At 44.3% G+C, this 26,100-nt stretch overlaps 1 protein-coding gene across 2 annotated transcripts; it reads right to left on the reverse strand.

The window, feature by feature from the left end:
• Positions 1-26,100, reverse strand: NRROS (negative regulator of reactive oxygen species; the record flags this gene model as incomplete). Of its 2 annotated transcripts, XM_079766607.1 has the most annotated exons (3): positions 1-2,179; positions 6,052-6,172; positions 25,993-26,030. In XM_079766607.1, the coding sequence occupies 2 exons, from the start codon at positions 6,157-6,159 to the stop codon at positions 209-211; spliced, it is 2,079 nt and encodes a 692-aa protein (XP_079622733.1). In that variant the 3' UTR covers positions 1-208. The 2 variants fall into 2 exon arrangements, with proteins under 2 accessions (XP_079622733.1, XP_079622734.1); XM_079766608.1 differs by lacking the exon at positions 6,052-6,172 and having other exon boundaries at positions 25,993-26,100.

Below are 26,100 nucleotides of genomic sequence, written 5' to 3' on the forward strand. Positions count from 1 at the left end.
CAATTAATAAATATCTTACCAGGATGATAAGGATGAATCATAACGACAGAGGAAGAGCTTGGAGTGACTAAGGAATGGAAACATGTTGCACTTTAATTTAAAGCTTAGTTCATCAGACTTGTCCCCTGCAGCATCAGATCTTGAAATTTGGCAGAGAATGGGTCTTTCCGTGCACAGACCAGATTTCTGACCTTGAATCGCAGCCAGGTCAGTATATGGAGGACCAGTGGCAGCGGCTCTTGATTACCTGAAGCAGAGGCTTCTTAAAAGTGAAAAAGGTGATAGTGCAGGCCACCAGCAGGGTGAGGCAGCTGGGGAGAATGAGCACAAGGTACAGCAGGTCCATATTCACCCTTTCCCACTTACAGTCCTGCGGCATGCCTCTGGGCAGGTCCACCAAGCGATAGACCTTAGAGGACAGGTTGCAAGTGATCATGGCCAAGTCGGAGATGGTGTGCAGACGCTGTAGGGCCCCCCAGCCCTCCACCCTGCAGCAGTCATACGGATTCTGACTGAGGTAGATGGTCCGAAGACTTGTGGTGAGCTGCACAGACATGGCCCCCTGGGGAAGGGCCGTGAGCGAGTTCCTGCGGAGATCCAGGGTCTGCAGAGCCAGGCTGCCCCTGAACCTGGGGAAACTGGTCAAAGAATTTCCGGACAGATCCAAGTCCCTCAGATTCCTAAACCCAGAGAAGTCCAGCTCCGTGAAGCTGGCACTGAGGCCCACATCCCTGAGAGAGAGGACCTGTAACGTGGGGGCAATATTCTGGAGGGGGGTAGTGCTCCCATTCAGAACCCCCCAATTTCCAGAAAGGTCTAAGTGGGTGAGGGCAGTCCCCTGGAATGAGCAGTCTTGTAATGCTCCCAGCCCACAGCCCTCCAGAGAGAGGCTCCTCAAAGATGCCACGTTCCTGAAGTCCACACAGCTGGGAGGGCCCACGCCGTCTAAGCCAGCTGGCTGGGGGCAAAGTGAGATCTGATTGTGGCTCATGTCAACTGTAGTGATGTTACTGGCATCAGCAAAAAGGCCAGTCGGGACACTCAGGAGCTGGTTGGAGCTCAGGTTGAACGACCGGAGGCTCCTTAGGCAGCCGGGGATCCCGGGAGCCAAGTGCAGCTCCGACAGCTGGTTCTGGCTCAGGTCCAGCTCCATGAGCGCTCCTGGGGGCTCGTGCTCCCCGATGTGGAGCGTCATCAGGCAATTCTGGTTGAGGTTCAGGTGGGAGAGGGAAGGCATTTTCCTTAGAAAGCCATCAGGCAGGTATTGGAACTGGTTCTGGCTCAGATCCAGGAAGCGCAGATCTGCAAGGTCACTGAAGTCAAACTCTTCCCAGAGGTTAACTGTGGTGATGTTGGTTATGTTGCCATCTACGAGGAGGAACTGGGCCACCATCTCCTTTGGCGATGAGGTGTTGTACAAGTCCCTGTAGAAGCCCATGTTGTTGTCCCTCAGCAGGAGGGTGTGCAGCTTGCTGGACTGGGGCAGGAGTGGGAAAAACAGCAGCTGATTGTGAGAGAGGTCCAGCATCTCCAGCTCAAAAGCAGCCTCGTCCCCGGATGCCAGGAACCACTCCAGGTTATTATAGCTGACGTTGAGGGACTGGAGCTGCGTGAGGCTGAAGTCCACAATGCAAGGGAGGTTGTTATAGGCCAGGTTGAGGTGTCTCAGCCCGGTCAAGCCGTCGAAGGCTCCACCCTCGATCTCAAAGATGTAGTTCCTCTGCAAATCCAGCTCCTGGAGGTGGCCCAGGCCCTCAAAGATGGAGTCGTCCAGCCTCATGATGGTGTTCCTCGCCAGGGACACAGACTCCAGTGAAGAGAGGTTCTGGAGCATGAGGGCCGCCATGTCTTCCGTCAGGGAGTTTCCTGACAAGTCCAGCCTCCGCAAGGCCCGCAGGCTGTGGAAGGCAGCTGCCGTCTCCTTGTAGCTCTCCGAGAGGGAATTGTCAGGCAGCGCCAGGCTGCGCAGGTGGGCCTGCCCCAGGAAGGCGTCACGGCCAATGCGCTCCAGGTGACAGCTGTGCAGGCTGAGGTTCTCCAGGAGCGGGTAAAGCTGGAGGGAATGATTCCGCAGGGTCTTGAGAGGGTTGGCATCTAGGATGAGCGTCTGCGAGTGGGGAGGGAGATTGCTGGGCACCGAAGCCAGATTCTGCTCTCGACAGTCAGCGACTCCATCCACCTAGGTCCAAAAACACACTGGTCAGCAGGAGGAGGCCTCTGAGGCAGAGGTTTGGGTACATAAACTTAGTTCAGTCATCAGCCTGTTCCTGCAACTTTGAGGAATGGCTCTAGAGATCATAATTTTAAAAAAGGGATCGGACCCTGTAGAAAAAAAGGGAACTTTTCTTTGTCCTTTACCTTTACACTAAACTAGTCAGCTGGGAGCTGAGTTCCAGGCCTCGTTTAAAACACACCGCATGTGAGAGAAGATCTGAGCACCTGTCCATCAGGTGCTGAGTGGTCACAATTGTATTTGCACTTTGGTGTTAGCTATGAGAGGAACTGAGAGCCAGGTCTCTACCTGGACTTGAATCCTGCCTCTGCCATTTATTTCCATGTGGCTTTGGGCAAATAATTTAACTTACGTCTGTCATTTCCTCTGAAAAACGGAGATAAAGAGGGCACCTATGTCAGAGGACTGCAGTGAGATTAGACAAGAGATGGCAAGGGCCTGACACACAGCGGGCACTATTAGTGCCACCTGTCACCACTGCATTGTGATCGCTATACCATTGCACCTGTGAGTCTGAGGGACACTGCCTAACAACCGGCAGTGCTGTGGCATCTTCATTTCAACCAAAGAAGTTTTGTCTGAACATTCCTCTACATGCGGACTTGATAAATGTCTCAGCTTGAAAGGACTTCAGAGCTCATCGCCACCCTGACCTGCACAGAAAAGCAGAGCGGGGTCTGGAGAGAAGTGGAGAGTCGATGGCAGAGCTGGGACTGGAGTCCAGAGCTTGTAATGCCCAATTCAGTGCGTTTCCTGGACGCAGTTCTACCTTGTGCTGCATAAGGAGGCGGGAGGGATGGGACGACCCTGGTCTCATTGTAGAAGTCACTCAAGCCTCAGGATAAACTCAGCCCAATGTTTTACAAGATTGGCAAAAACTATCAGCCACAAGATGTCAATTAGGTGTCTAGGGAAAAAGTTTTAAGTGATAAGAAAGGGGAGTAATGGCCTTCCTTTGCAGATTGGCCAGTAGGACAAGGTCTGTGGTTGCCTAAAACAGTGGGCCCAATCCCAGGGGGCAAGAGGACTAATGGAAAAAGGAGAAAAATCTGATAGAGAAGAAGAAGAAGAACCAGTTTGGAGAGATGACAGACTCAAGTCTGAATCTCAGCTCTGCCACGTGTTAGCATTGGGCCCTGGACAAGGAATTAACCTCTCACAGCCCCAAGTTCTTTATCTGATTATTAAAATAAAACCTTCTAATAATTAAAAATTGATATAATATAGAAATACAGAAAATTAAACTCATCAGTAACCTCAGCCTCTTCCTCAAAGAAACACCAATAACCTTTTGTTACCTCTCCTTCTGGACTCTTTCCTAATGATATTATCTACCTTTTCTTAAAAAAAAAAAACACAAAAAAAAACCAAACAAACAAAAAACTAAATAAAAACTTTTAAAAAATTGTTTTAAAATGAGTCTGCACTCTACAAACTGTTTAGTTATCTACTGTCTCCTCAATAATATGTAATAGACATATTGCCCTGGCAATAAAATAAATTTGATCATCTTCTGTTTAGCAACTGTCTATTAGTTTGTTACATGAATAGAACAGTGGTTAAGAGCAAGAGTCAGTGCATCTTGGTTCTAGTTTTTAACAAATGGATGATCTTGATCTTGTTACCTAACCAGTCGGGACCTTCGTTACTCCACCTGTAAAATTGAAATTATACTTGTAATTTTCTCATAGGGTTTTTTTTTTCTTAATGAGTATTCACTGTGATTATTTATGTAAAACATTTAACATAGAACTTGGCACATAAATGCTTAATAAATGTTAGCTATAATGATCAGTTTTATTTAATCAATTAATTTTATAGAGCATTTGAGTTGTTTCTCATTTCCAGATGAATTTGTGAAGTTCTTTCTACACCTCCCCTTACCCCAAAAATCTTTGGAATTTTTATAGGAGTTGCATTACAATCATGGAGGAATTTGGAGAAGAACTGACATCTTTGTAAAATTAAATCTCCCCATGCAGAAACAAGATGTATTTCTTTATTTGAGTAAGTGTTGGTCTCCCCCACACAGGGACTCTCTGGAGAATGTTGTGGTTAGGGGCTTTCCAAAGGGTGTGAGACCCTGTTTTATCCCAGCTGTGGAGGCCATGGGCGTCACACCCCTGCAATTCCCTGGGGCCCAAAAGGACCCACGGGGTCGTCAGAGCCCAAGAAAACCTCCTCATTCCGTTTTATTATAACATCACATGGCTAATGCAAGGAGGGGCAATGGGGGGGCACCTGGACTCCCAAACCCTCAGCCCTATTCAGAAAAGCCACAGGAAATCCACTCCTTGAACTCACTGGGACTGGAGCTGAGTCCCTACTTCTTCCCGCCAGGCTAGAGAGAGTCTAGCCTGAACCCTGAAAGACGGTCAAAGAACTCATACTTTATTCCCTCCTCTTTCTATGCCTGGTAACTCCTGAATTAGCTACTGCGAAGTTCATCTTTCATCGCCTCCGTAAGGGAATAATGGAAGTCTGTGTAGCAGAGACTAACAACAACAATAATAATGGATAAAATACATAGCACTTACCACATTCAAGGCACTGTTCTGAGAGCTTTACATTAACTCATTTAATCATCATTACAACCCAGTGTTATGGTATGATTGCTTGGCATTATTAACACCTCCATCTTTTACAGATGAGGAAACTGAGGCAGAGTGACCCCATGTCACCAGCTAGTAAGTGGTGGAACTGGGGTTTAAACCTGATTTGGCTCATAACCTCTACCCCACGCTAGAATATGCTACGGTGTAGTGGTTAGCAGTTACCAAAAGTGGTTAAGAACTATGACCAGTTGGGTTTTTAAAATTAATCAGCCTTAAGAACACATTTTTTTAATATAAGTATTAACCCTGACATCCAATTAGCCTTCCCAGTGCCTGGGTTATAATAGAGTTCAAGGAATGTTTATTAAATGTATGTTTCTCAGGCATATTTTTACATCACTGCGTTACAGGCAAAGGGGGAAATTTCTAGGAATGTGCATAGTTGTTACGTTTCTACATACAGGCTGAAAGCCCTGAAGAGAGTAGACCGCAAAAGCTTGGGTATCTACTTCCTGGATTGTCTTAACCTAAGCATGGTCAGGGGTGTTGCTGTGCAGTGCCCGTGGGCAGCATGCTCTTCAGTACAGCATTTTTTTAAAAACCTCATCTGAGGATATCTTTTTATTGATTTTTTTTCTTTTCTTTTTTTTTTTTTTACAGAGAGGAAGGAAGAGAGAGAGAGAAAAAAAAACACACATTGGTGTGAGAGAAAAATATCAATCAGTTGCCTCCTATATACCCCTCCACCAAGGATTGAACCCACAACTTAGGTATCTGTCCTGACCAGAATCGAACCCACAATCCTGTTGGTGTATGAGACAACACTCCAACCAATTGAGCCACTTGCCCGGGGCTTCAGTACAACTTTTAAAGTAATTGCTATCAACTCAAACATAAACTCTGAGGCAGGGCTTCTTCAACTTTAATATGCCTCACAGTTATCAGATCCCAATAGCATTAGTGGAGCTCAATCATCCAGCTTTTAACAAGGTGCTTTTATTCCCGGTGGCTCCCTTAGGCCTGTCCCTGAGGCCTCGTGCCTTCAGTGGGTACGAAAAAGGTGGGGCAGAGCCTTTCCTAGGCATCATCTTAACCTTTGGTTAAAGAGCAGGTTGCACGTGGCATCATGCTAGGCAGGTAAAGAGCGATTCGGATTCATTCATTCCCTGCCCTCCATGATTGACAATCCATCAGCTTTCCAAATGGACCAAACCTTGTCAGCACAGGAACAACAGACAATTCAGAGTTCCCAGGAAAACTCACCAACTTGCAGCACCTTTGGCAAGCAGCTGTGGCTACTCCACTTCGGGTCCTCCATTCCACTGTCAAGAAGTGAAAACCAAGGCAGAGCCAGAGAGGCAATAACTCCATCTCAAGTGCAGCACTGTGGACAGAGAGGGCAAGGAAAACACAGTCAGAGAAGGACGTCCCAGAGGGCTGCTTTGCACTCTCAGGAGAAGGAGCCAGTTCCCAGTGGCGTCTGGTCTTGGAAGCCCATAGCTTCAGGCAGGTGGAAACCCACAGACACTTCACATACCTCAAGTTAACCAATACTTTCAACCTTTTACTGCAAGGACTCACTTGCATTTTGCCCCTACCATCTGATGGACAGGTGGCTGAACACTGAGTCCAGCAACAGAAGTGAGAAGCAAAGGATTTGAGGAACCAGGTTTCAGGTCACCTAGAGTTTGTCATGTTTTTTAGTTCTGTTGAAGTTTTCTTCCCAAAGCTCAAATCTGCCAGGTGTGTCACCTGAGCTCAATAAATAAGTTTTGAATGAATGAACAGTGAACTAGAATTGAAATGTTAATTGTTGCCTCTGGTCCCATAGACTTACTAATTGCTGACATGAGGCTTTAAAAAAGAGTAGATCGCATTGGTTAACTCATTTGAATATAGCCCTTTGAAAATAGGACTTTGATATTTTGCCTGGATAAGGGGAAAGCTAAGGGGAAAATGAAAAAGCAATCTTCAGTATAATGTGGATTATTGATGAAGTATGATTGCCAGCCCTCTTATCATGCCAGTGAGCACAAAACAGAAGTCATGAGAATGCTTAAAATTACATATATACCAACAGAATTTTAGAACTAAGAGGAACCTAATGGAAATATAATATATCCTCCACCATCACATTTTTACAGGTGAACACACAAAGAAATAATAATGGCTTATTCAAGGTTCAAGATCAACTTAGGGCACGGCTGGTAACAGCTGGCAGATCCTCTTCCCTGAGCTCCAGGACGAGAAACCAGACTAATTACTCTCACTGCAGGTGCTGTTAGATTGAACCCTCCAACTGAAAGAGTTTATAGACCGGTGGGTGGAATCGCCTCCCACCTCGGCATTTGCAAGTGCCTGGCCCCAGCATTCCAACTGCCCCATTCTCTCCTTGACCTCTACCTGGGAAAGACCGCCTGGTCTGCTCTCAGGTCTTCTCTTGGGCCAGCAACACCAGCACTAACATGAACCTCCTCACCTGTTCCATGGACCCTTCTGCCTGACACATCTCAGCTCTCTAGGGCCCCTTCCTCTTTTCCTTTCTTTGAATGAGTTTACATAATCTCTAAGGCTAATTTTAACTTCCTGGTTAGATTTGAATACTCACTAGTGAAAACAGACTAACAGAAAGACTAAGTGAAACCGGGTAAATCAACTTCAACCTTCACTTCAGGTCAGGTCAGCTCTCCTTACCACAGAGGAGACCTCCAATTCAGAATAATTCAGAATTCATCAGTTCTTGCCCAAAACTGGGGATTCTCTTCCCAGACTCTCCTTCCGCTTCTGCACCTGTGCAGGAATTATCACCTCTTGGCGTGTGCAGGGCACAGATGGCAAACACAGAGCCATATGGGCTCCTGTTCTCAGTATCTTCCCAACACACACACACACACACACACACACACACACACACACACACACCTGAAACCCTGAAACCTTGGAATCACTGCTCACCTTGAAATAAGGTTGCTAGACCTAGCAAATTATACTAAAAACAAACAACTTTCTCGTATAAATATGTCCCATGCAATATCTGGGACATACTTATACTAAAGAAATAAAGAAAGAAAGAAAATTCATTGTTTATCTGACATTCAGATTTCTTTTTTTTTTTTAAATATATTTTATTGATTTTTTACAGAGAGGAAGAGAGAGGGATAGAAAGTTAGAAACATCGATGATAGAGAAACATCGATCAGCTGCCTCTTGCACAACCCCTACCGGGGATGTGCCCGCAACCAAGGTACATGCCCTTGACCGGAATCAAACCCGGGACCTTTCAGTCCGCAGGCCGACGCTCTATCCACTGAGCCAAACCGGTTTCGGCTGACATTCAGATTTCAATGAGTGTCCTGTATTTCATTGAGAAGAGACAGGGACTGGGAACCATGGACCTGCTCCCTCCTCTCCTCTTTCACCATCTCTGTCAGATTTGGGATGGGTAGCCCAGCCGCTGTGGCTCAGTGGTTGAGCATGAGCTATGAACCAGGAGGTCACAGTTTGATTCCCAGTCAGGGCACATACCTGGATAGCTGACTCGATTCCCAGTAGGGGGCGTGCAGGAGGCAGCCAGTCAATGATTCTCTCTCATCATTGATGCTTCTCTCTCTCTCTCTCTCTCTCTCTCTCTCTCTCTCTCTCTCTCTCTTTCTTCCTCTTTGAAATCAATGAAAATATATTTTTTAAAAAACAGATTTGGGATGGTACTTGTTGTGATATTGACCCTTCTAGAACAACCAGCTCCATATATTGAAATACTGAATCTAGATGGTGTTCGGGGAAAGAGTGGAATTTCTTCAGGGAGAATGTAACTCAGGCTGGAATGCTAGATAGGCCTCATGTCACTAATGCCCAGAGTGTAATTTTAATTTCTGGGTCAACAAGACAATTTTTAAATTTAAAATATCTATTCTCCTTCTTCCTAAACTCAATCAAACAGCCCAGAAAAACTTTTCTTGTACCCTCTGGGCAACTCCTTCTATCGTGAGATAGCCTGGGGAGATTACGGAATTTAGAACCAAACAGACCAGGATTTGAATTCTGGCTCCAGTATTTGTTATTTGTCCTTGAGCAATTCACATACAGTCTCCTAGACTCAGCTAATCCTTCTAAAAATGCAGATAATAATAACCATTCAGATTTCAATGAGAATCAAATAGCATATGTGAAAGTGCTTTGTTAACTATGAAGGTAACATAACTATATAACATAATTATTATTGACTAGAGGCCCAGTGCACGCAATTCGTGCACAGGTATGGTCCCTAGGCCCGGCCTGCGATCAGAGCCATCTTCCCTGGCTGCCCACAGCCGGTCCTGCCCCTCTGCTGCCACCCACCTGCAGTTCCCCATTTTCCATCAGGTAATCAGAGCCGCTGGCCGGTCAGGGAAAAAGACCAAGAGGTCAGCCGTTCCCGCCCGTTTGCCGGCCCCGCCCCGTCACAGGTCGCCCTTTGTGTGTGGGGCGACCCGCAAGGTGGGGGCCTTGGCCTGGCGCCGCCCGCATCCCTCACCACCCACCCCTGGTTCCCTGTTCGCCATCGGATGATCGGAGCCTATCAGCCAGGGGGAGGGACTGAGAGGTGGTCAGTGCACCTCATAGTGACTGGTCATTCTGCTGTTAGGGTCAATTTGCATATTACCCTTTTATTATATAGGATGAGTTAAAAACACCAGTGAGCTGGTTGTGTGTGGCCGTTATTCCTAGATACAACCTCCAATGTAATTCAGCAATTACACAAAAAAGAAAAAATAATGAATAATTTGGCCCTTGCTGGTTTGGCTCAGTGGATAGTGTCCATTGAGTTTACTCAGCCTGCAGACTGGTAGGATCCCAGTTTGATTTCAGTCAAGGGCACATACCTGGGTTGCAGGCTCAATCCCTACCGGGGGGGGGGGGGGGGGTTATGGGATGCAACGAATCAATGTATCTCTCTCACATTGATGTTTGTCTCTGTCTCCCCCTCCTTCCCACTCTCCCTAAAAATCAATGGAAAAATATCCTCAAGTGAGGATTAACAAAATAAATACATAAATAAAATAAAATAATGAATAATTTGGCTGTCACATTAACTGTGTGAAAAATATGAGGGGGAAATAAAATAAATTTAAAATAATATGAGGGAAGGTTGGGTTAAAAATTCTACATTAATAAATTTCAGAACAAGGCTAATCCCGGGAACTATGCTGGTTGAGAGCTGTTTGTCCTCAGATCCACGGTTTATCCATTCTCTACCCTGCTCTGGTTTGCAGGGGCTGACTTTTGAAGGCTCTCTTCCCAAGTTCAGGTGTCAGTTGGCCTCCAGCAGATTTGGTCAATGGAAGGCACTACTGGGAAGTTAGAAGAAGGAGAGAATCCAGGGTTTTTCTCTCCCTCTCTGCCTTGGACAGAGAAGTCCTTGAGCTTCTTTGGGTGACTCCTAGGTTCTGGTAACACCCTCCTCCCTTTATCATCATCCTACCCAGAGGAGTTCACAGCCTTCTGAAGTTCCTATTCTCTGGGGTGACTTCTGTTCCCTGGTTGACATCTCAGCCTCTTCCATCATGTGTAGCCAATTTCCTGCGTTAAATGTCCTCTGTTTTAGATGATCTGTGTGTTTCTGTTTCCTGGTTGGACTGTGACTGACATAATGATATAAATGAGAATGGGCTTGAAATAGTACTAAACAAAACAAAAAAAGGTATGGAATGACTTTGAGAAGAAATAAAAGACTCCAAATAATAGCCACTTCGCTTGAGAAACACTTCCTGGAGTGTGTAGCTGGAGAAGGCTTCCTTAGAGCCACACCACTGCAAGGAGTCTCAGATAAAAGTTTGGATGCCAATCTCTTCGGGGAATTTCATGAACTGTCTCCTGTGTGCACAGGACTGCTTCCCTCTACCCACGCAACCTCAGTTGGGTGAAGACCACTCAACCGTATCTCTAGCTCTTTGAGAGTGTCTAATCTTGAGTGTACAAATAAGTACCTGTCCTACTTTACTCCTCTTTCTCTGACATCTTCTGAAAAAGACATCAATTTTTTAAGCCAAGCGTTGCTCATCTTAGATACATTTTTGGTGGAGAAAGGATAAACAATGAAGGGTGCACAGAGTAGCTTGGCATTAAAGTTTTAAATGAGGTAACCTGGAACCTCCCCTCATTCTAATTAAAAGGACCTGGATTAATGGTTCCTATTTCGTGGGCTAAACAAGTTGAAGAGTTCCTTCCAAGTGCGGAGCTAGAAAATGGTAAGTCCCATTTTCTTTGTATTCATTTATTGACTCGTTTGTTTGTTTAATCCTCACCCAAAGATACTTTTTCCATTGATTTATAGAGCGACTGGAAGGGAGGGAGTGAGGTGGGAGAGAGGGAGAAACATCGATGTGAGAGAGACACATTGATTGTTTGCCTCCCGAAGGAGCCCCTAACAGGGCTGGGGAACCTGCAACCGAGATACGTGCCCTTGACTGGGACTCAAACCCACAACTCTTTGGTCCACGGGCTGATGCTCTAACCACTGAGAAAAACTGGCCAGGCAGTCCCATTTTCTTTTATATACAGTCTATAAATCCTAAATTTTTTTCAGTTAACAATTTCTATAAAGCCTCTCTATATCTTTTATCCATTCGTGGTTATTATGATTATGAATAACACTAGAGACTGTGAGCTTCTAATTAGTGAAAAGCTTTGAAGAACAAGATACCATTGACCCAGGTACTGCAGGAGACAAGATTCTGTACTGTGTCTGTAACACTTTGACTTGGAGATATTAAAATTATAAATCCTACCTCATGTCAAAGTGAAGTCCTCTTAGTGTATCATTTATGTTTTTCGTTTATCTTCTAGCTATCCTGTTTGTGTCTAGTCATCACAAAATGTTCTTGCTGGTTCTTAAAAATATTAGGATCTCAAATGCTAACTGCATCTCGTATGTAGCCATTAATCTTGAGACTATGAATTCTAATTGGTTATCATGGAAACCTGAGATTCAACCCCACCTCCGTCCATCTATAAAGAGTATTCCCTTTTAAGGCAGAAAGACTATATGGCTTTTTGTCTGGCTTTTCTCTCTCAGATCTAGTCATAACAAGTAAGTGGTGAAAACAGATTCATCTCATAAAAACAACATGAATGGAGACAGTATCCTGAAACAAGAGAACACTAACAGAGGGAAGAAGAATGCACATTGGCTGCAAACATTCCTCTGTTTTAAAAATTATGCTTGTTTGCTTTTTCTATTTTCACAAAAGAATAGGGAGAAACTCCTGCTTCATTGACCCAAGCAAGGTACAGAAGACTGATTGGTGCCTGTGGGCTGTGTGGAACAATGAAAGGGATGCGACTATTTGCTCCTTTTGGAAAGAGCTTCCTGATCCTGCTGGTGGTGGCCTGGCTGTAACATGGGGCACCCTTCCATACCCCTCCCATGACATCATGGGCTCAGGATGCTTGGGTGGGAGAAGATGGCCACACACAGGCCAAGGAGTGGCTTCAGTGCAGGGGACATGTGGGTGGTACTAGCTTTTGCAGTGGACAGGGAAGAAAGCTAAGTGAACTCTTTTGACTGGTCTCTGCTCCCTGAAGACCTGAAATTTCCATCAAAATAGTTCAGGAGTGCAGTAGCCTTCCATTTACCTCAGTTAGGCCCTGTGACAAACACATATGCATAGTATTTTTCCCCCAAATGTGTGTAGATTTACCTATATTAATAAAATATAACTTCTTTTTAAAATATTATTAATTCCAAGTAGATTTCTATTGTGATGCAATGTCTTAATCAGCTGTAAGGACCAATCTCAGGCATTTTTGTCTATAAAAAGGTGTCCTCGTACTCAAACTATGGGAATACTAAGAAGTAACTCTGATCTGAGTTCTGGTTAGGTTTTGCTAGGGTTTTGGATTCATTTTCAGGAAAGGTTGCTGGATTTCTAATATTCAGGGGCACCCTTACTATCACCTCTGCACTCCCCACTCTCACCTCCCCACCTTCTCCAGCTGCTACTACAGCAGCTGCCACCAGAGCTGGGAAGCAACCTTTTTGCTACAGGCTTTTTGGCAAGAGTTACGAGTGTGATACAGATATTAGCATGTAATTGAGAATTTTCCCCTCAAAGTAAGCTGAAAAAGCTTTAAAGAAAGAGGTCTTTGCAGAAAGTGGGCAACTCGCAGAGGCGTTTGGTGTTAGAAACAAATATTTATACACTGCTGTGGGGGAGGGACTCTCTAGAAGCAGAGTACCCACACGCAGCAGGGTGTGCACGTGTGCGGGTGACACCGGAGACACCAAACACACAGGTGCTAGATAGAGGGCTCCACCGAAAGGGCGGCTGCTTTGTTTAAAAGAAAAAGAGCAAATCCTACCCCGGACCCTGGGAGAAAGGGAAGGGCAGCTGGTCAGGGACCACAGAGAATAGATAACAAAAAACAGAAACCCCAGTCTGTGACCACATCAAACAATCCCTACCACCAAGAAGTATTTGAAAGCCTCAGGCAAGTAGCTTTGGTCTCTTTGATTCTTAGCATAAATAAATAAATAAATAAATAAATAAATAAATAAATAAATAAATAAATAAAGTGAACTCAGCCTCCACCAATGTTCAAACTTAGCATTTCCCATGGTGAGACCAGCTGCATCCTCGGCCTCCAGGTGCGATGCCTTGGGTAACACAGAGCTCCATCTCGGTAGTACCCTAGCCAAAAATGTTTGCCCTGAAGCCTAAAAAAACGAGAAAACCTAAATGGTGTGTGTGTGTGTGTGTGTGTGTGTGTGTGTGTGTGTGTGTGTGTGTGTGATTACAGGTGATCAAGAAGCATAATAACCAAGTCGAATGCATGTACCTTGAGTGGATTTTGGGGTTTTAAAAAAATCTCTAAAAGAAGAATTTGAGACAATTGGAGAAATTTACATGTGTACTAAATAATGTGTTTTCTGTTTTTTGTTATCTATTCTCTGTGGTCCCTGATGGTATTTTCAGATGGTATTATGTACAGATTATATTATATTATCAGGTTATCACTAATTATCTTAAGTATGATAATGTTTTGGTTATGTACTAATATGCCCTTATTCTTAGGAAGTGTGGGTGACATTTCATGATTTCTACAATTTATGTAGCCTACTTTCAAATGGAGAGTAAAAAAAGTAAAATATTACCAACTGGTAAATTTAGTATTGTACTTTTTAATTTTTTCCTGTAAATTTGAAACTTTTTAAAATTAAAAAATATGAGGAAAATTAAATAATTGTTGGAGTTTCTAAAGGGAGAGGGGAAATTATAGTAACCTTTTGTCCCAAAATTTCCAGGAATATACATTTTTCAAATATTCTTTTCAAAAAGATTCTCAGTAAACTTCAAATTAAAAATGCATATACACATAAATCTTTAAAATATCCTGGAATTTTTACCATTTTGACATTGAAACTAGAGCCTCTGGAGAGTTTCTCATACCCGAAAGGAGCACAGAAGGGTTAGATTGTGTGTCCTGATGCGGTTCAAGAAATATGATGGATGCATTAATGTAACTTCCACTGTCCAGGTCAATTGCTCTGTTCACACTCCCAGTCCTTCTGGAGGGGTAGCTCTCAGGAGAAGCACAGGACCTCACCAACACCTCCACCTCCACCTCCACCTCCACCTGGCTGGCAGAATTTTGGGCAAGCACCTCACCAGGGGAAGTCAATTCTTACATGCACCCTATGAATGATCCCAGTGCATAGAGACAAGGGAGAGAATTAGCAGTGGAAATTGGAGCTAAGAGGCACAGAGAAAGTAGAATTGAATTTTTGAGGGATCTTGTCTTGAGGAATAGAAGCTATGAGGTAGATACCAAGAAAATAATGAAATAGTGAACAGAAGGCAGAGATCAGAGAAGATGAAAGGATAACAAGAGGATGGACCACACAGCTGGAAGAGAGGGTGGAGAGAACAAGCGCCAAGGCGGCCTCTTGGGGTTCCTGACAGCTCTCTACAGGCCAGGGCCATTTCCCAAGCTCCATGCTTTCTTATGACAGCACCTCACCACCATCACCACCCCAGCAGCTGGCCCAAGAGTTGCCAACATAGTGTGTTAAACTTGCACACTCTAAATAATAGCTTTATAAGTGGAAAAACCGGCAGACACCTCTTTAACCAAATGATCAAATTAGAGGCCTTACTAGGGTATTTGGCAAAATTTGAATACAGATAATGGATGAAATAATAATATCATGTCAATGTTAAATTTCTGGATTTTGATCATTGCAATGTGGTTATGTAAGAGTCTATCTTTGTTCTTAGAAAATATACACTGAATTTTTTAGAGGAAAAGGAGCATGTTGTTTGCAACATTACCAATGTTCCAATTTCCCTTCATTCTCATCAGCACTTGCTCTTTTCTGTCGTGTTTATTATAGCCATTTAATGGTTATAAAGTGCTGTCTCTTTGTGGTTTTGATTTGCACTTTCCTAATTAGTAATAATGTTGAGCATTTTTCACGTTTATTGACCATTTCTATGTATTTTTGGAGAAATGTCAAAAATGTATAATCCAAATATTTAAATCCAAATATTTCTTCAATTATGATTTTGGAAATACATATAAAAGAAAAATTTTTAAAATAGTTATAAAATTAAAGAACCAGTTCTATTCTTTGGTCAAAGTAATATATTCATATATTTTGCAAAGAATCATATTTAAATGGTGGATGCATTAAAAAAGAACTTGCAAATTGAAGATTGGGGTGACAGAGCATTTATTTATTTATCCTCACCGGATGATATTTTTATTGATTTTTAGAGAGAGAAACACCTGATGTATGAGAGAAACATCGATGGGTCACCTCCCATACCCGTCCTGACCAGGGATCAAACCCACAACCTAGGTATGCACCCTGATCGGGAATCGAACCAGCAATCTTTTTTTTTTTTTTTTTTTTTTTTTTATGTATGGGACAACACTCAACCAACTGAGCCACCTGGCCAGGTGAACATTTAGAATTGTGATGTGTACACTCAGACCTCATGATTTGCCTCTCTGGCTTTCTCTCTTAATGATGATGTTGTTAAAATATAGACAACAGAATGGCTTTTGAGTCCCTGACTCCCAATAACTGTTTCATATCCTGCAGGTGGGAGAGGAAATTTACACACTTTTTCTGAAGGACTATTTAGCATAATTTATCAAAGATCTTGACATCATAGGCTACTTTTGATTCAGTAGTTACACTTCTAGAATTTATCCTAAGGGATTACAATATATGTAAAAGTATTTTTACAGAAATATTTTCTAATTTTCCAACAACCCACTTCAATGACTGTATTAAGACAAGTTTTAAAATAATAGAATCTATCTCTCATTACTTAAAATATATGTCATAATGAGAGCCTAATAAATATTACTGAAACAGAATTTCTTATAGGTATTTAGGTTGAAATTATTGTGAGAGTGCTTAAAACGATCATGTCTGGAGTTATTGGAAGAAAAAATATCATTGACTAGTAACTAAAATAAATTTTATTATAGACATTACTTTCTTTTTTTCAGGGTCCAGGGATTTAGATTTGGGGTTGCATGTTCTCAGCCTCTGGAAAGGCAGCAGTAAAAGGTAAAGAAAGAGCCCAGGCTAAGGGAAAAGACAGAGCAGGTTCAAAGCCTGGCTCTGACCTTGGATACATCACTCAACTAAAATGGGAATCATAGAGCTTGTACTCAGATAAGGCTTAAAGCAACACTCAAAAAATTGTTTTTGTCATCATTACAGCGCCTTCATCCCCAGCAGGTGCTTCAACACACCCAGGGTGGGAGCTCCCTGCTTTGTAAGCGGCTGGTTGTACCGCTGGGTCCCTTGACATTTGCCTCTAGAAGTTGGATCCCCTCTACGCCTGGACAAACAAGTGAGGAGTTGTATCATTTTAAATTTGTTGGAATGCTAATTAAACGTATGTCCCTGAGAACCTGTGTGAGAAAAGGACAGTTCTGTTGCAAATGCCTTTTCTGGCAAATGCCCTCTCATTCAAATGCAGTAACTGACCATCCTTTTGAGAAGAACGGTAGCATTTCTGAAGGGACTACACACCACTGTTTCGGAGGTGAGCATACGCAGGCCAGAGAGATGAAATGATAGGAACAAGGTGCCACAGGGAACGCCGGGTAGGGGTCTCCAAGCGCTGTTCCCACCCCACGCCTAGCATTCCTGGTCAGCCAGGGCTCCCCCCGGGCTCATGAGGAGAGTCTCATCTGGGAATGGCGGAGGCTGCCTCTTCCTGGAGGGAGGCTGCCTCTTCCTGGAGGGAGGCTGGAGGCCACAGCAGCTCTTCTCCCCTGGGACTCTCCCCACTACCACTCTGGGTAGCCAATGTGTGAAGTGTCCCGTAGAGCACCACCCTACCCGAATGAGTCAACTGGTTTCCCTCTGTGGTCAGGGTCAGCCCTGAGAACCAACAGAGGTCATTCGACTCATTCTGTCCCGTGGCCACAGGCTGCATTTGGCCACAGGTCTTTACAAGTGCACATCTGCTTCCCTGGGGAGGTAACACCTTGCTTTTACGTGGCTGGTGGCAGTTCTGTCGTGTCACCTTTGTCTAGGAGAGACCCACATAACACCTGTGGGTGGGCACCCAACCCATAATGCATTCGTTTCAAACTTGTCATTTCCTTTCAGTGTCACAGGCTTGTTCTCTCTGGTCACTTCTCTCCGGTTGTGGCCACTGGTGACAATAACGCCGGCCTTGCCAACCTCACCGGGCCGTGCTGAGACTGAATAAGAGGTGTGTGTGTGAAAAAGCTTTGTCAGTACAAGGAAATGTTGTGGGTTACATTAGTAAGAAAAATAGTGTCAGAATTAAAGGGAAGGCAGAGATCCTCTGTGCAAACGGGAGCTGGTATTGAAATATAAATGAAACAGAGCTGCAGGATGTGGACCTGGGGGTGTTCAGAGAGGGTGAGACCACCCAGAGCCTGTGGGAGACTATGGGCAAGATAGGGGTTTTAGGCGATAACCGAGGCTTATTGCCCAGGTGGAAATCTATCACCCCCACACCCTAAACCTTGGTTCTCTTGAGGAAGAGCACACCTGGGAAATGAAATGATATGTATTCCTGCTTACTGACCAGCTAAATGGGATAGTATTCAAGCTCCCAGATTGCTTTCCTGGCTCGTAATTATAATAGCTAATGTTTATGGACTGCTCATCTTGGGATAAGTGCTATGCCCGATGCTTTACATATATTAGGGTCCTCACAAAACCCTAGCAGGTAATTTTTATCATCCCCATCTTACAGGTGGTAAATTGAGTCTCGCAAAGGTTTAGGCCCGTGGTCAGCAAACTGCGGCTCGTGAGCCACATGCGGCTCTTTGGCCCCTTGAGTGTGGCTCTTCCACAAAATACCACGGCCTGGGCAAGTCTATTTTGAAGAAGTAGCGATAGAAGAAGTTTAAGTTTTAAAAAATTGGCTCTCAAAAAAAATTTCAATCATTGTACTGTTGATATTTGGCTCTGTTGACTAATGAGTTTGCCGACCACTGGTTTAGGCCATAGAGCTAGAGAGCATGTCAAAGCAGCAATTCAAACTTAGCCTGTGGTTGAGTCCAGCAAAGCTCAACCTCAATACCACAAGCCCCAGCCACCCTGGGATGCTGGCTATACTTGACTAAAACTCATGCATTTTCACACACTGATTCCTCTGTTGAAAAGGCCCTTTACCTGGTCTTCTCCAACTGTCTAACTCCTACTCATCCTTCAAGGCCCAGTGCATATGTTACCTCATCACATCCTAATTGTTCAATAATGCATATAATATGCTAGTATATTATAGATGTAGTTCCTATTGATTTTTAGAGAGAGAAAGGCAGGGGAGGAAGAAACATTGATTTGTTGTTCCACTTATTGATGTATTCATTCATTGCTTCTTTTATGTGCTCTGGTCAGGGATTGAACTCACAACCTTGGTGTATTGGGATGACTGAGCTGCCCAGCCACAGCTTGAAGATTTTTTATTATTATTTGATTTCTATGTTTGTGAAAATGAATATGAGCAGCTCCTGTCAGTAATTTAACTTTCCTCCTTTTCATTATAAAAAATGTTAGCATTTAGCTAAGTTGAAAGAACTTGACAATGATCACTCATGTACCCATCACCTAGATTCTACTCTTCAATTTTTTTAAAAAAGAATTTTATTGACTTTAGAGAGAGGAATGGAGAGGGAGAGAGAGAAATATTAATCGGCTGTTTCCTATACTTGACTCTACCGGGGATTGAACCTGCAGCCTAGGCATGTGCCCTGACCAGAAACCAAACCCGCCACCCTTTGGTGTCCAGGATGATACTCCAACCAACTGAGCCACACCAACCAAGACTACTATGAACTTTTTACTAGTTTTTATCACATATCTATCCATCTATCCATCTATCCTTTTATCCATCCTTCAATCCATCTTATTTTTTGATGCATTTCAAAATAGAATGCAGTCATCAATACACTTCCCTCTAAGTAGTTCAGAATGCATATCAAGTGATTTAATTTAAAAGTTCCTGCCCTAGCTGGTTTGGCTCTGTGGATGGAGTGTTGGCCTGTGGATTGAAGGGTCCTGGATTCAATTCTAGTCAAGGGCAGATGCCTGGGTTTCGGGCTTGATCCCTAGTAGGGGGCATGCAGGAGGCAGCTGATTAATGATTCTCTCTCATCATTGATGTTTCTATCTCTCTCTCCCTCTCCCTTCCTTTTTGAAATCAATATATATATATATATATATATATATATATATATATATATATATATAAAATAAAATAATTTTTAAAATTCCTATGTTTTCAATCTTCTGGATCAATATAATTAATTTAATCTCAACTTAATTGAGATTGCAAAGTCAGGTATTTTATTGGGAAAAATATTTATGTCTTATAAAAAAAAGAACTTGATAATCACTATCTTACTATTTTCAGCCAAAATTAGGAGGAAAGCAGTTCATACTGAAGTGTAAATGACTGATATCCTCTTTCATGCATTATACTTTAATGGTTATTTATATAATAATTATGAAAAATAATAAAGTTTTATGGTATAGTTTCAGAACGGTAGGGGAGATAAATTTGCCCTTTCAAAAATCCCTCAAATTATACTGGCAATGTGGCTATTCTAAGGCTGATTTTTTTTTTAAACTTATTTGAATTCACAGAGGAATATCCCTTCCTACCCCCCAAATAATGATTTTTAGGAAATCCTTGAATGAATCCAAGGCAATTGAATTATAACTTAACCCTTTGCACTCGCTTGCTTTTTTCTCGATTCCTTTATTCTAATGCTAACCGTGTTGAGTCACACTCGACATCCGAGTGCAAAAGGTTAATGCTATTGCTTAATAAAAATAGCACTTGAGGTTGCAAAGGCTTCTTACAGACATTTGATCTCATATCCTATATAATTAAGAGGTAATATGCAAATTGACCATCATGCCCTCACAAGATGGCTGCCTACAACCGGGCCGGCAGGGGGTTTAGTGAGGGACAACCAAATGACTGAACAAGCAGGCTGCATGGGGCAACCAGGGCAGCAGGGGGGTTAGTGAGGGACGACCAAATGACTGAACAACAGACTATGTGGGACGACCAGGCCGTGAGGGGCGACCAGGCCGGCAGAGGGGGGAAGTTAGGGGCAACCAGGCCAACAGGGGGGGCAGTAAGGGGTGACCAGGCAGGCAGGCAGGCAGGCAGGTGAGTGATTAGGAGCCAGCAGTCCAGGATTGTGAGAGGGATGTTTGACTGTCGGTTTAGGTCCAATCCCCGGGGATCGGGCCTAAACCGGCAGTCGGACATCCCCTGAGGGGTCCCAGATTAGAGAGGGTGCAGGGCTGGGCTGAGGGGACCCCCCCATGCACGAATTTCATGCACCGGGCCTCTAGTAATACTCATAACACTTCTACAAAGTAGGCATTATTCCCTCCATTAAAAAAATTTTTAATTGATTTTAGAGAGGAAGGGAGAAAGGGAAACATCGATTGGCTACCTCCCGCACATGCCCAACTTGGGGTCAAACCCAAAACCTGGGTATGTAGCCTGACCAGGAATCAAATACATCACCTTCTGGTGGATGGGACAATGCTCCAACTAACTGAGCCACACCAGCCCAGGCTATCTCCATTTTTTTTTAATTTTTTTTTTACTGCAGTAAAAAATACTTATAATTTACCAATTTAATGCCTTTCCAGGAGCATTAAGTAAATTCACATTGTCATTCAACCTCACCGTTACCCATCTCCAGTAGTTTTCATCATCCCAAACTGAAATTCTGTTAAATGTAACTCCCCATTCTTCCCTCCCTTCAGCTCCTGGTAACCACTATGCTTTCTTCGCTATATATTTGCCTATTCTAGGTACCTCATGTAAGTAGAATCATATAAGTGGAATCATGTAACATCTGTCCTTTTGTGTCTGGCTTATTTAATTTAGCACAATGTTTTCAAGGTCACTCCATTGTATAACATGTATCAGAATTTCATTCCTTTTTATGGCTGAATAACATTCCATTGTAAGTATACACCACATTTTGTGTATCCATTCTCCATCAATGGACAGTTGGGTTGTTTCCACCTTTTAAATATATCTATTTTTATCGATTTCAGAGAGGAAGGGGGAGGTTAGGGAGAGATAAAAACATCAATGATGAGAGAGAATCATTGATCGGCTGCCTCCTGCAGCCCCACCCTGGGGATCGAGCCTGCAACCCGGGCATGTGCCCTGACTGAGAATTGAACTGTGATCTGCTGGTTCTTAGGTCGACGCTCAACCACTGAGCCATGCCAGCTGGGCATGTTTCTACCTTTTGATCATGGTAAGTAATGCTGCTGTGAACATTAGTGTACAAACATCTATGTTCTAGTCCCTGCTTATTATCTCCGTTTTACAGATAAGAAACCCAAGACTCAAAAAAGCCAAAGTGAATTGCTCAAGTCACATAGTTTGTAGACAGTGAAGCCAAAACCAAATCTGAGTTCTGACCCAGGTAGGAAGTGCTCAATGTGAACCTGTCTGAGAGGACTATACATTGAATGAATGTTCGGCTGGATTGCATAGATATGTATTTATTGGTAAACAGCTACCCCATGAATCCCACCACAACAGCCTAGCCACTGTCTTGGAACTCTCATGGCTCCCACCATGATCCAGCAACCCAGGACCCTGCTTCTAATGATAATGTCCATTCTGATTGGTCAGTGCCTCTACCATGTGGTGTCTGATATTCTAAGTAGCACCCCTGAGTGTTCATGGGTTCATGATCTCTGTGGGGATGAGGCAACCTATTGACACTATGGATTGTACTTATGACAAAGATGAGGATCTTTAGAGCTTCTGCAAAAGAAACCAGAAAGCCTAAAAAACAGAGGATATAGAAGGGAATAAGAAGGCAGTATTATTAGCAAAATGGAAGCTTAGGAACCCGAGGAAGGATGCAAGAACCTAGAACAAGAGAAAGGTCATTGGGGGAGGCCCATGAGGACGTCACAGGGTACCAGGCTGGGCAGTGATAAGGAGACCATTAACATGTCTGAGGCTGAAGTAGTGGCCCAGGGCTAGTCAGGGAAAGACTCATTTGCCATTGACCCTGCAGGCTGAGGGAGGGACTTCAGCCTTGGCGTCTGGTGGGGCCATTGAGAGGAGACACAGAAAGGCAGGAGAGACCTAAGGGATCGTGGCTGGCCCAGGAGAGGACAGTAGGAAAGATCAGGAGGAGCCAGTGTCCAGCCTGACATTTAAAATGGAGTGACATGAGGTTATTGAAGAACACGACGTGTACTCTCAGATGAGCTTCTACTGGTCACTTTGGGTGCTGGGCTGCCTCACTCACTGTCTGCTTGAGAAGAGCCAGGGTGACTAGCTAGAGCCCCAGATGCCATCTCCTGAAGAGAAGTCCCCTGCCCATTCTTTTCTTTCTTTCTTGGCAGCAGAAAGTAGTGTAGACACATGGCACAGCACCTGACTAAGGCAGCCTTCTAGGTTGTGTGTGGAATCCCTGTGTCCTCAGGGCTTTGTAGCCACATTTAGCCCATTATTGGTACCAGCCCTGCTCTTCTTGCCCACCTCGATGGTGAGAACCATGTCAGAGTCTCTACTTCCTCCTTTATTCCCGTTGTTCAGTCTTGAAACTTCTCATGCATTAAAGTGAGAAGACACATGTGGTCTGCTCTCAGCACCTGACTCCATTTGCTCTGGAAATCAGTTGGTTTTGCCTACCCACATTCATTTCTCCTTCTGGTAACAATTCCTTAACTCCCCTTTGAGGAAATCACCAGTTTCTTTATTATTTTGATTTTTAAAAAATATATTTTTATTAACTTCAGAGAGGAAGGAAGAGGGAGAGATAGAAACATCAATGATGAGAGAGAATCACTGATCAGCTGCCTCCTGAATGCCCCACACTGGGGATCGAGCCCGCAACCCAGGTATATGCCCCTGACTGGAATCGAACCCAGGACCCTTCAGCCCGCAGGCTGACGTTCTATCTACTGAGCCAAACCAGCTGGGGCTATTATTTTAATTTTTAATTGTGGTAAAATAGACATAACATAAAATTTATCATCTTAACCACTTTAGGTGTAGAGCACAGTAGTATTAAGTGCATTTACATTGTCATGCAATCAACCCCCTTATTTTCTGAAGAAGCTCACGTTCAGTTGAGTTTGACCTTCACTCTTGGTTCCAAGGAGAGGCCTGTGAACAAGCCTGGGCCCATCAGAGCCTCCTTTTCCCTAACCACAGTGATTGGTTTATAATGGGTTCACGAAGCCAAGCCCATGAGAAGCAATCCAAGGGTTGTTGCTAGACTTTTGGGAAAGAAGGCTTTCTCTTCCTACTTCAGATGCCAAACTGGTGACAATTAAGCCTGGAGCAGCAGGCACCCATCTTTGCCACCAACTTTAGTACCTGCCTGATAATGAAGCCTACACAGAGGAAAGCAATGCTGAGGAATGGAGATAGATGGATTCCTAGCAATGTTTAAGCACCTGGATTTAGCCATGCCTGAAGCTTTTTTCCACAGACTTGTTGGTTATTTGGAACAATAAGTTCACTTTTTTCTACCTTTTTTTTTTTTTTTTTTCTGAAGCCAAGCTAATTGGGTTTTTGTCATTTGTAACTAAAAGACCCCTAAACTCAGATTTACAATTACTTGTGAGTCTTGATAAGATAAAAGTATCATTGTCCTTTTTTCCTCTCCTTAACTCTCTCAGCTTTCAGAGATCATCACTTAACCTAACCCAGAGCGTCCCACACAGTGAGCCAGGACAATTTGTTCGGTGATGAAGTTGAGAAGAATAGTTTTAGGAGGGGAGGGAAGTGAGTATAATAAAGAAATTTTACTAAAGGCAGAAGTATTTGTCACTAGTGTGTGGACACATCAGTGAGCATCGCTGAGCACACAGCAAGCCTGCCCTGAGGAAGGCGGTGTTTTTCAGTCACGGTTGAAAGCCTCCCCTCCCCTAACTTCTGTGGTTGTAATGTGGATCTGAGGGGTAACCAGGATGCAGGCTACAATCAGTGCTGGCCTCACTCTTCCATGACAAAGAGAGATCAGAGACAGTCAGGTCAGTGCATTCCTCACTCGGCCCAGGACAAAGACACGAGGAGCCGCTGTCTGTTTGGGAGGCTGCGCTCTTGGGTGATGGGTTGAAACACTATGTGGGATCAGGTTTCTATGGGTTTTCATGAAGTTTCATGAGGTTACCCATTAGATGAAAGCACCCTCTTCGTGAAACAGGTTTTTTGTTTCTTTTCTTTTCTTTTTTTTAATATTTTATTGATTTTTTACAGAGAGGAAGGGAGAAGGACAGGGAGAGGGATAGAGAGCTAGAAACATCGATGAGAGAGAAACATCGATCAGCTGCCTCCTGCACACCTCCTACTGGGGATGTGCCCACAACCTAGGTACATGCCCTTGACCAGAATCAAACCTGGGACCTTTCAGTCCGCAGGCCGACGCTCTACCCACTGAGCCAAACCGGTTTCGGCTCTTTTTCTTTTGTTTTTAACCTAAAGGCAGGAGTTGAGCTGGGGTTTTTGTTTGTTTGTTTGTTTTGTTTTGGTGTGTGTGTGTGTGTGTGTGTGTGTGTGTGTGTGTTGTTGTTGTTGTTGTTGTTTTTCTGGGCCCATAATTCTATAATTCCCTCTAGGAACTCTCAGACATACCTGTAAAAACCTATGGGGTGTGTGAGGCAAATAACTAATTCTCAGGGCTGTGAAACCCACAGAAACAGTCTGTGCAGTGCCGACAGTGGGTGAAAGGAGCACAGAAGACCAGCTTCATAAATTCAAAATATTTCTACTGTCCAAGCTCCCAACAGGCTGTACCCATCACGGAAGAAACCTCCCAAGGGCTCCCTTCGCTTCTCCTGGAAGTGCACCACCCCAGAGCAGCCCTATCCGTGAGCTCCATCCCCAGGACCATGCCTCAGCCTCCTTGAGTCGCAGCCACGGTTGGGCACGTGGTCACCGTCTCTCAGGCGCCAAGTGAGCTGGCGCCCATTCTGAAGGCGGTACAGAGCCAGGGCCGAGTCAGTGGCTCCTCACGTATGTCGGCTCCTGAGTGTATGGGAATACGTGCTGAATCCTCCAGAATCCAGCCCACATGGAGGCTGTGAGGAAGAGCACTGGGCAAAGATCAGAAAGACCTGGGATCGGGTCTCCCTCTGAGACTTATTAGCTAGTGAATTTCCCGAGAACACTATGTGGCAAAGGGGCTTTGCCTGTGTCCTTCACAGCTCTGTTCTCAGCACCTAGAGCCGGCCTGTGGGTGGAAGACATCCATAAGCATGTGTTGCTGTCAGTGAGTATCAGTGTCTTCATCTATGACTTGTGGGGCAGGAAAGAAGATCCAAGCACCTCAACATGCTGAAGTGCTCACAGAGTAGTCTTACTGCATCCATTCATCCAACCCAGGAGAAAGCATTCTTGCTCCCATTTGCAGATGAAGAAACTGAGGCTTGGGAATTCTCCTCACAAGGCCAGTCATCAAACTCTCACACCAGGAACCTGAAGCCCTTGTTGGTTCCCCTACCTACACCACACCACCTGGCTCAGGTCTCAGCGCTCCTTAGGGACGCAAATCCACCTACCCCCGAGCTGTAGCCCCTGCACTGGGCACAACAGCGGTGGAGCTTGGATGCAGCAAGCCACCGCCTCCCCGACAGTCCCCAGCTGTGGGCCGAGCTCGCCCACCTCCAAAAGGGTGGCAGCCCGCCACGCAGGAAATACTCACGGCTCCCGCAGGCCCAGGCGGCTCCTCCGAGCGCATCCTCTCCCAGGGCTCCGGCCTCCTCGACAGCAGCCCAACACCGGGCTGGGCTGCCTCCTCTCTCGGGAGCAT

Source organism: Cnephaeus nilssonii (assembly GCF_951640355.1).
Source record: "Cnephaeus nilssonii genome assembly, chromosome: 3".
NCBI classification, from domain to species: Eukaryota; Metazoa; Chordata; class Mammalia; order Chiroptera; family Vespertilionidae; genus Cnephaeus; species Cnephaeus nilssonii.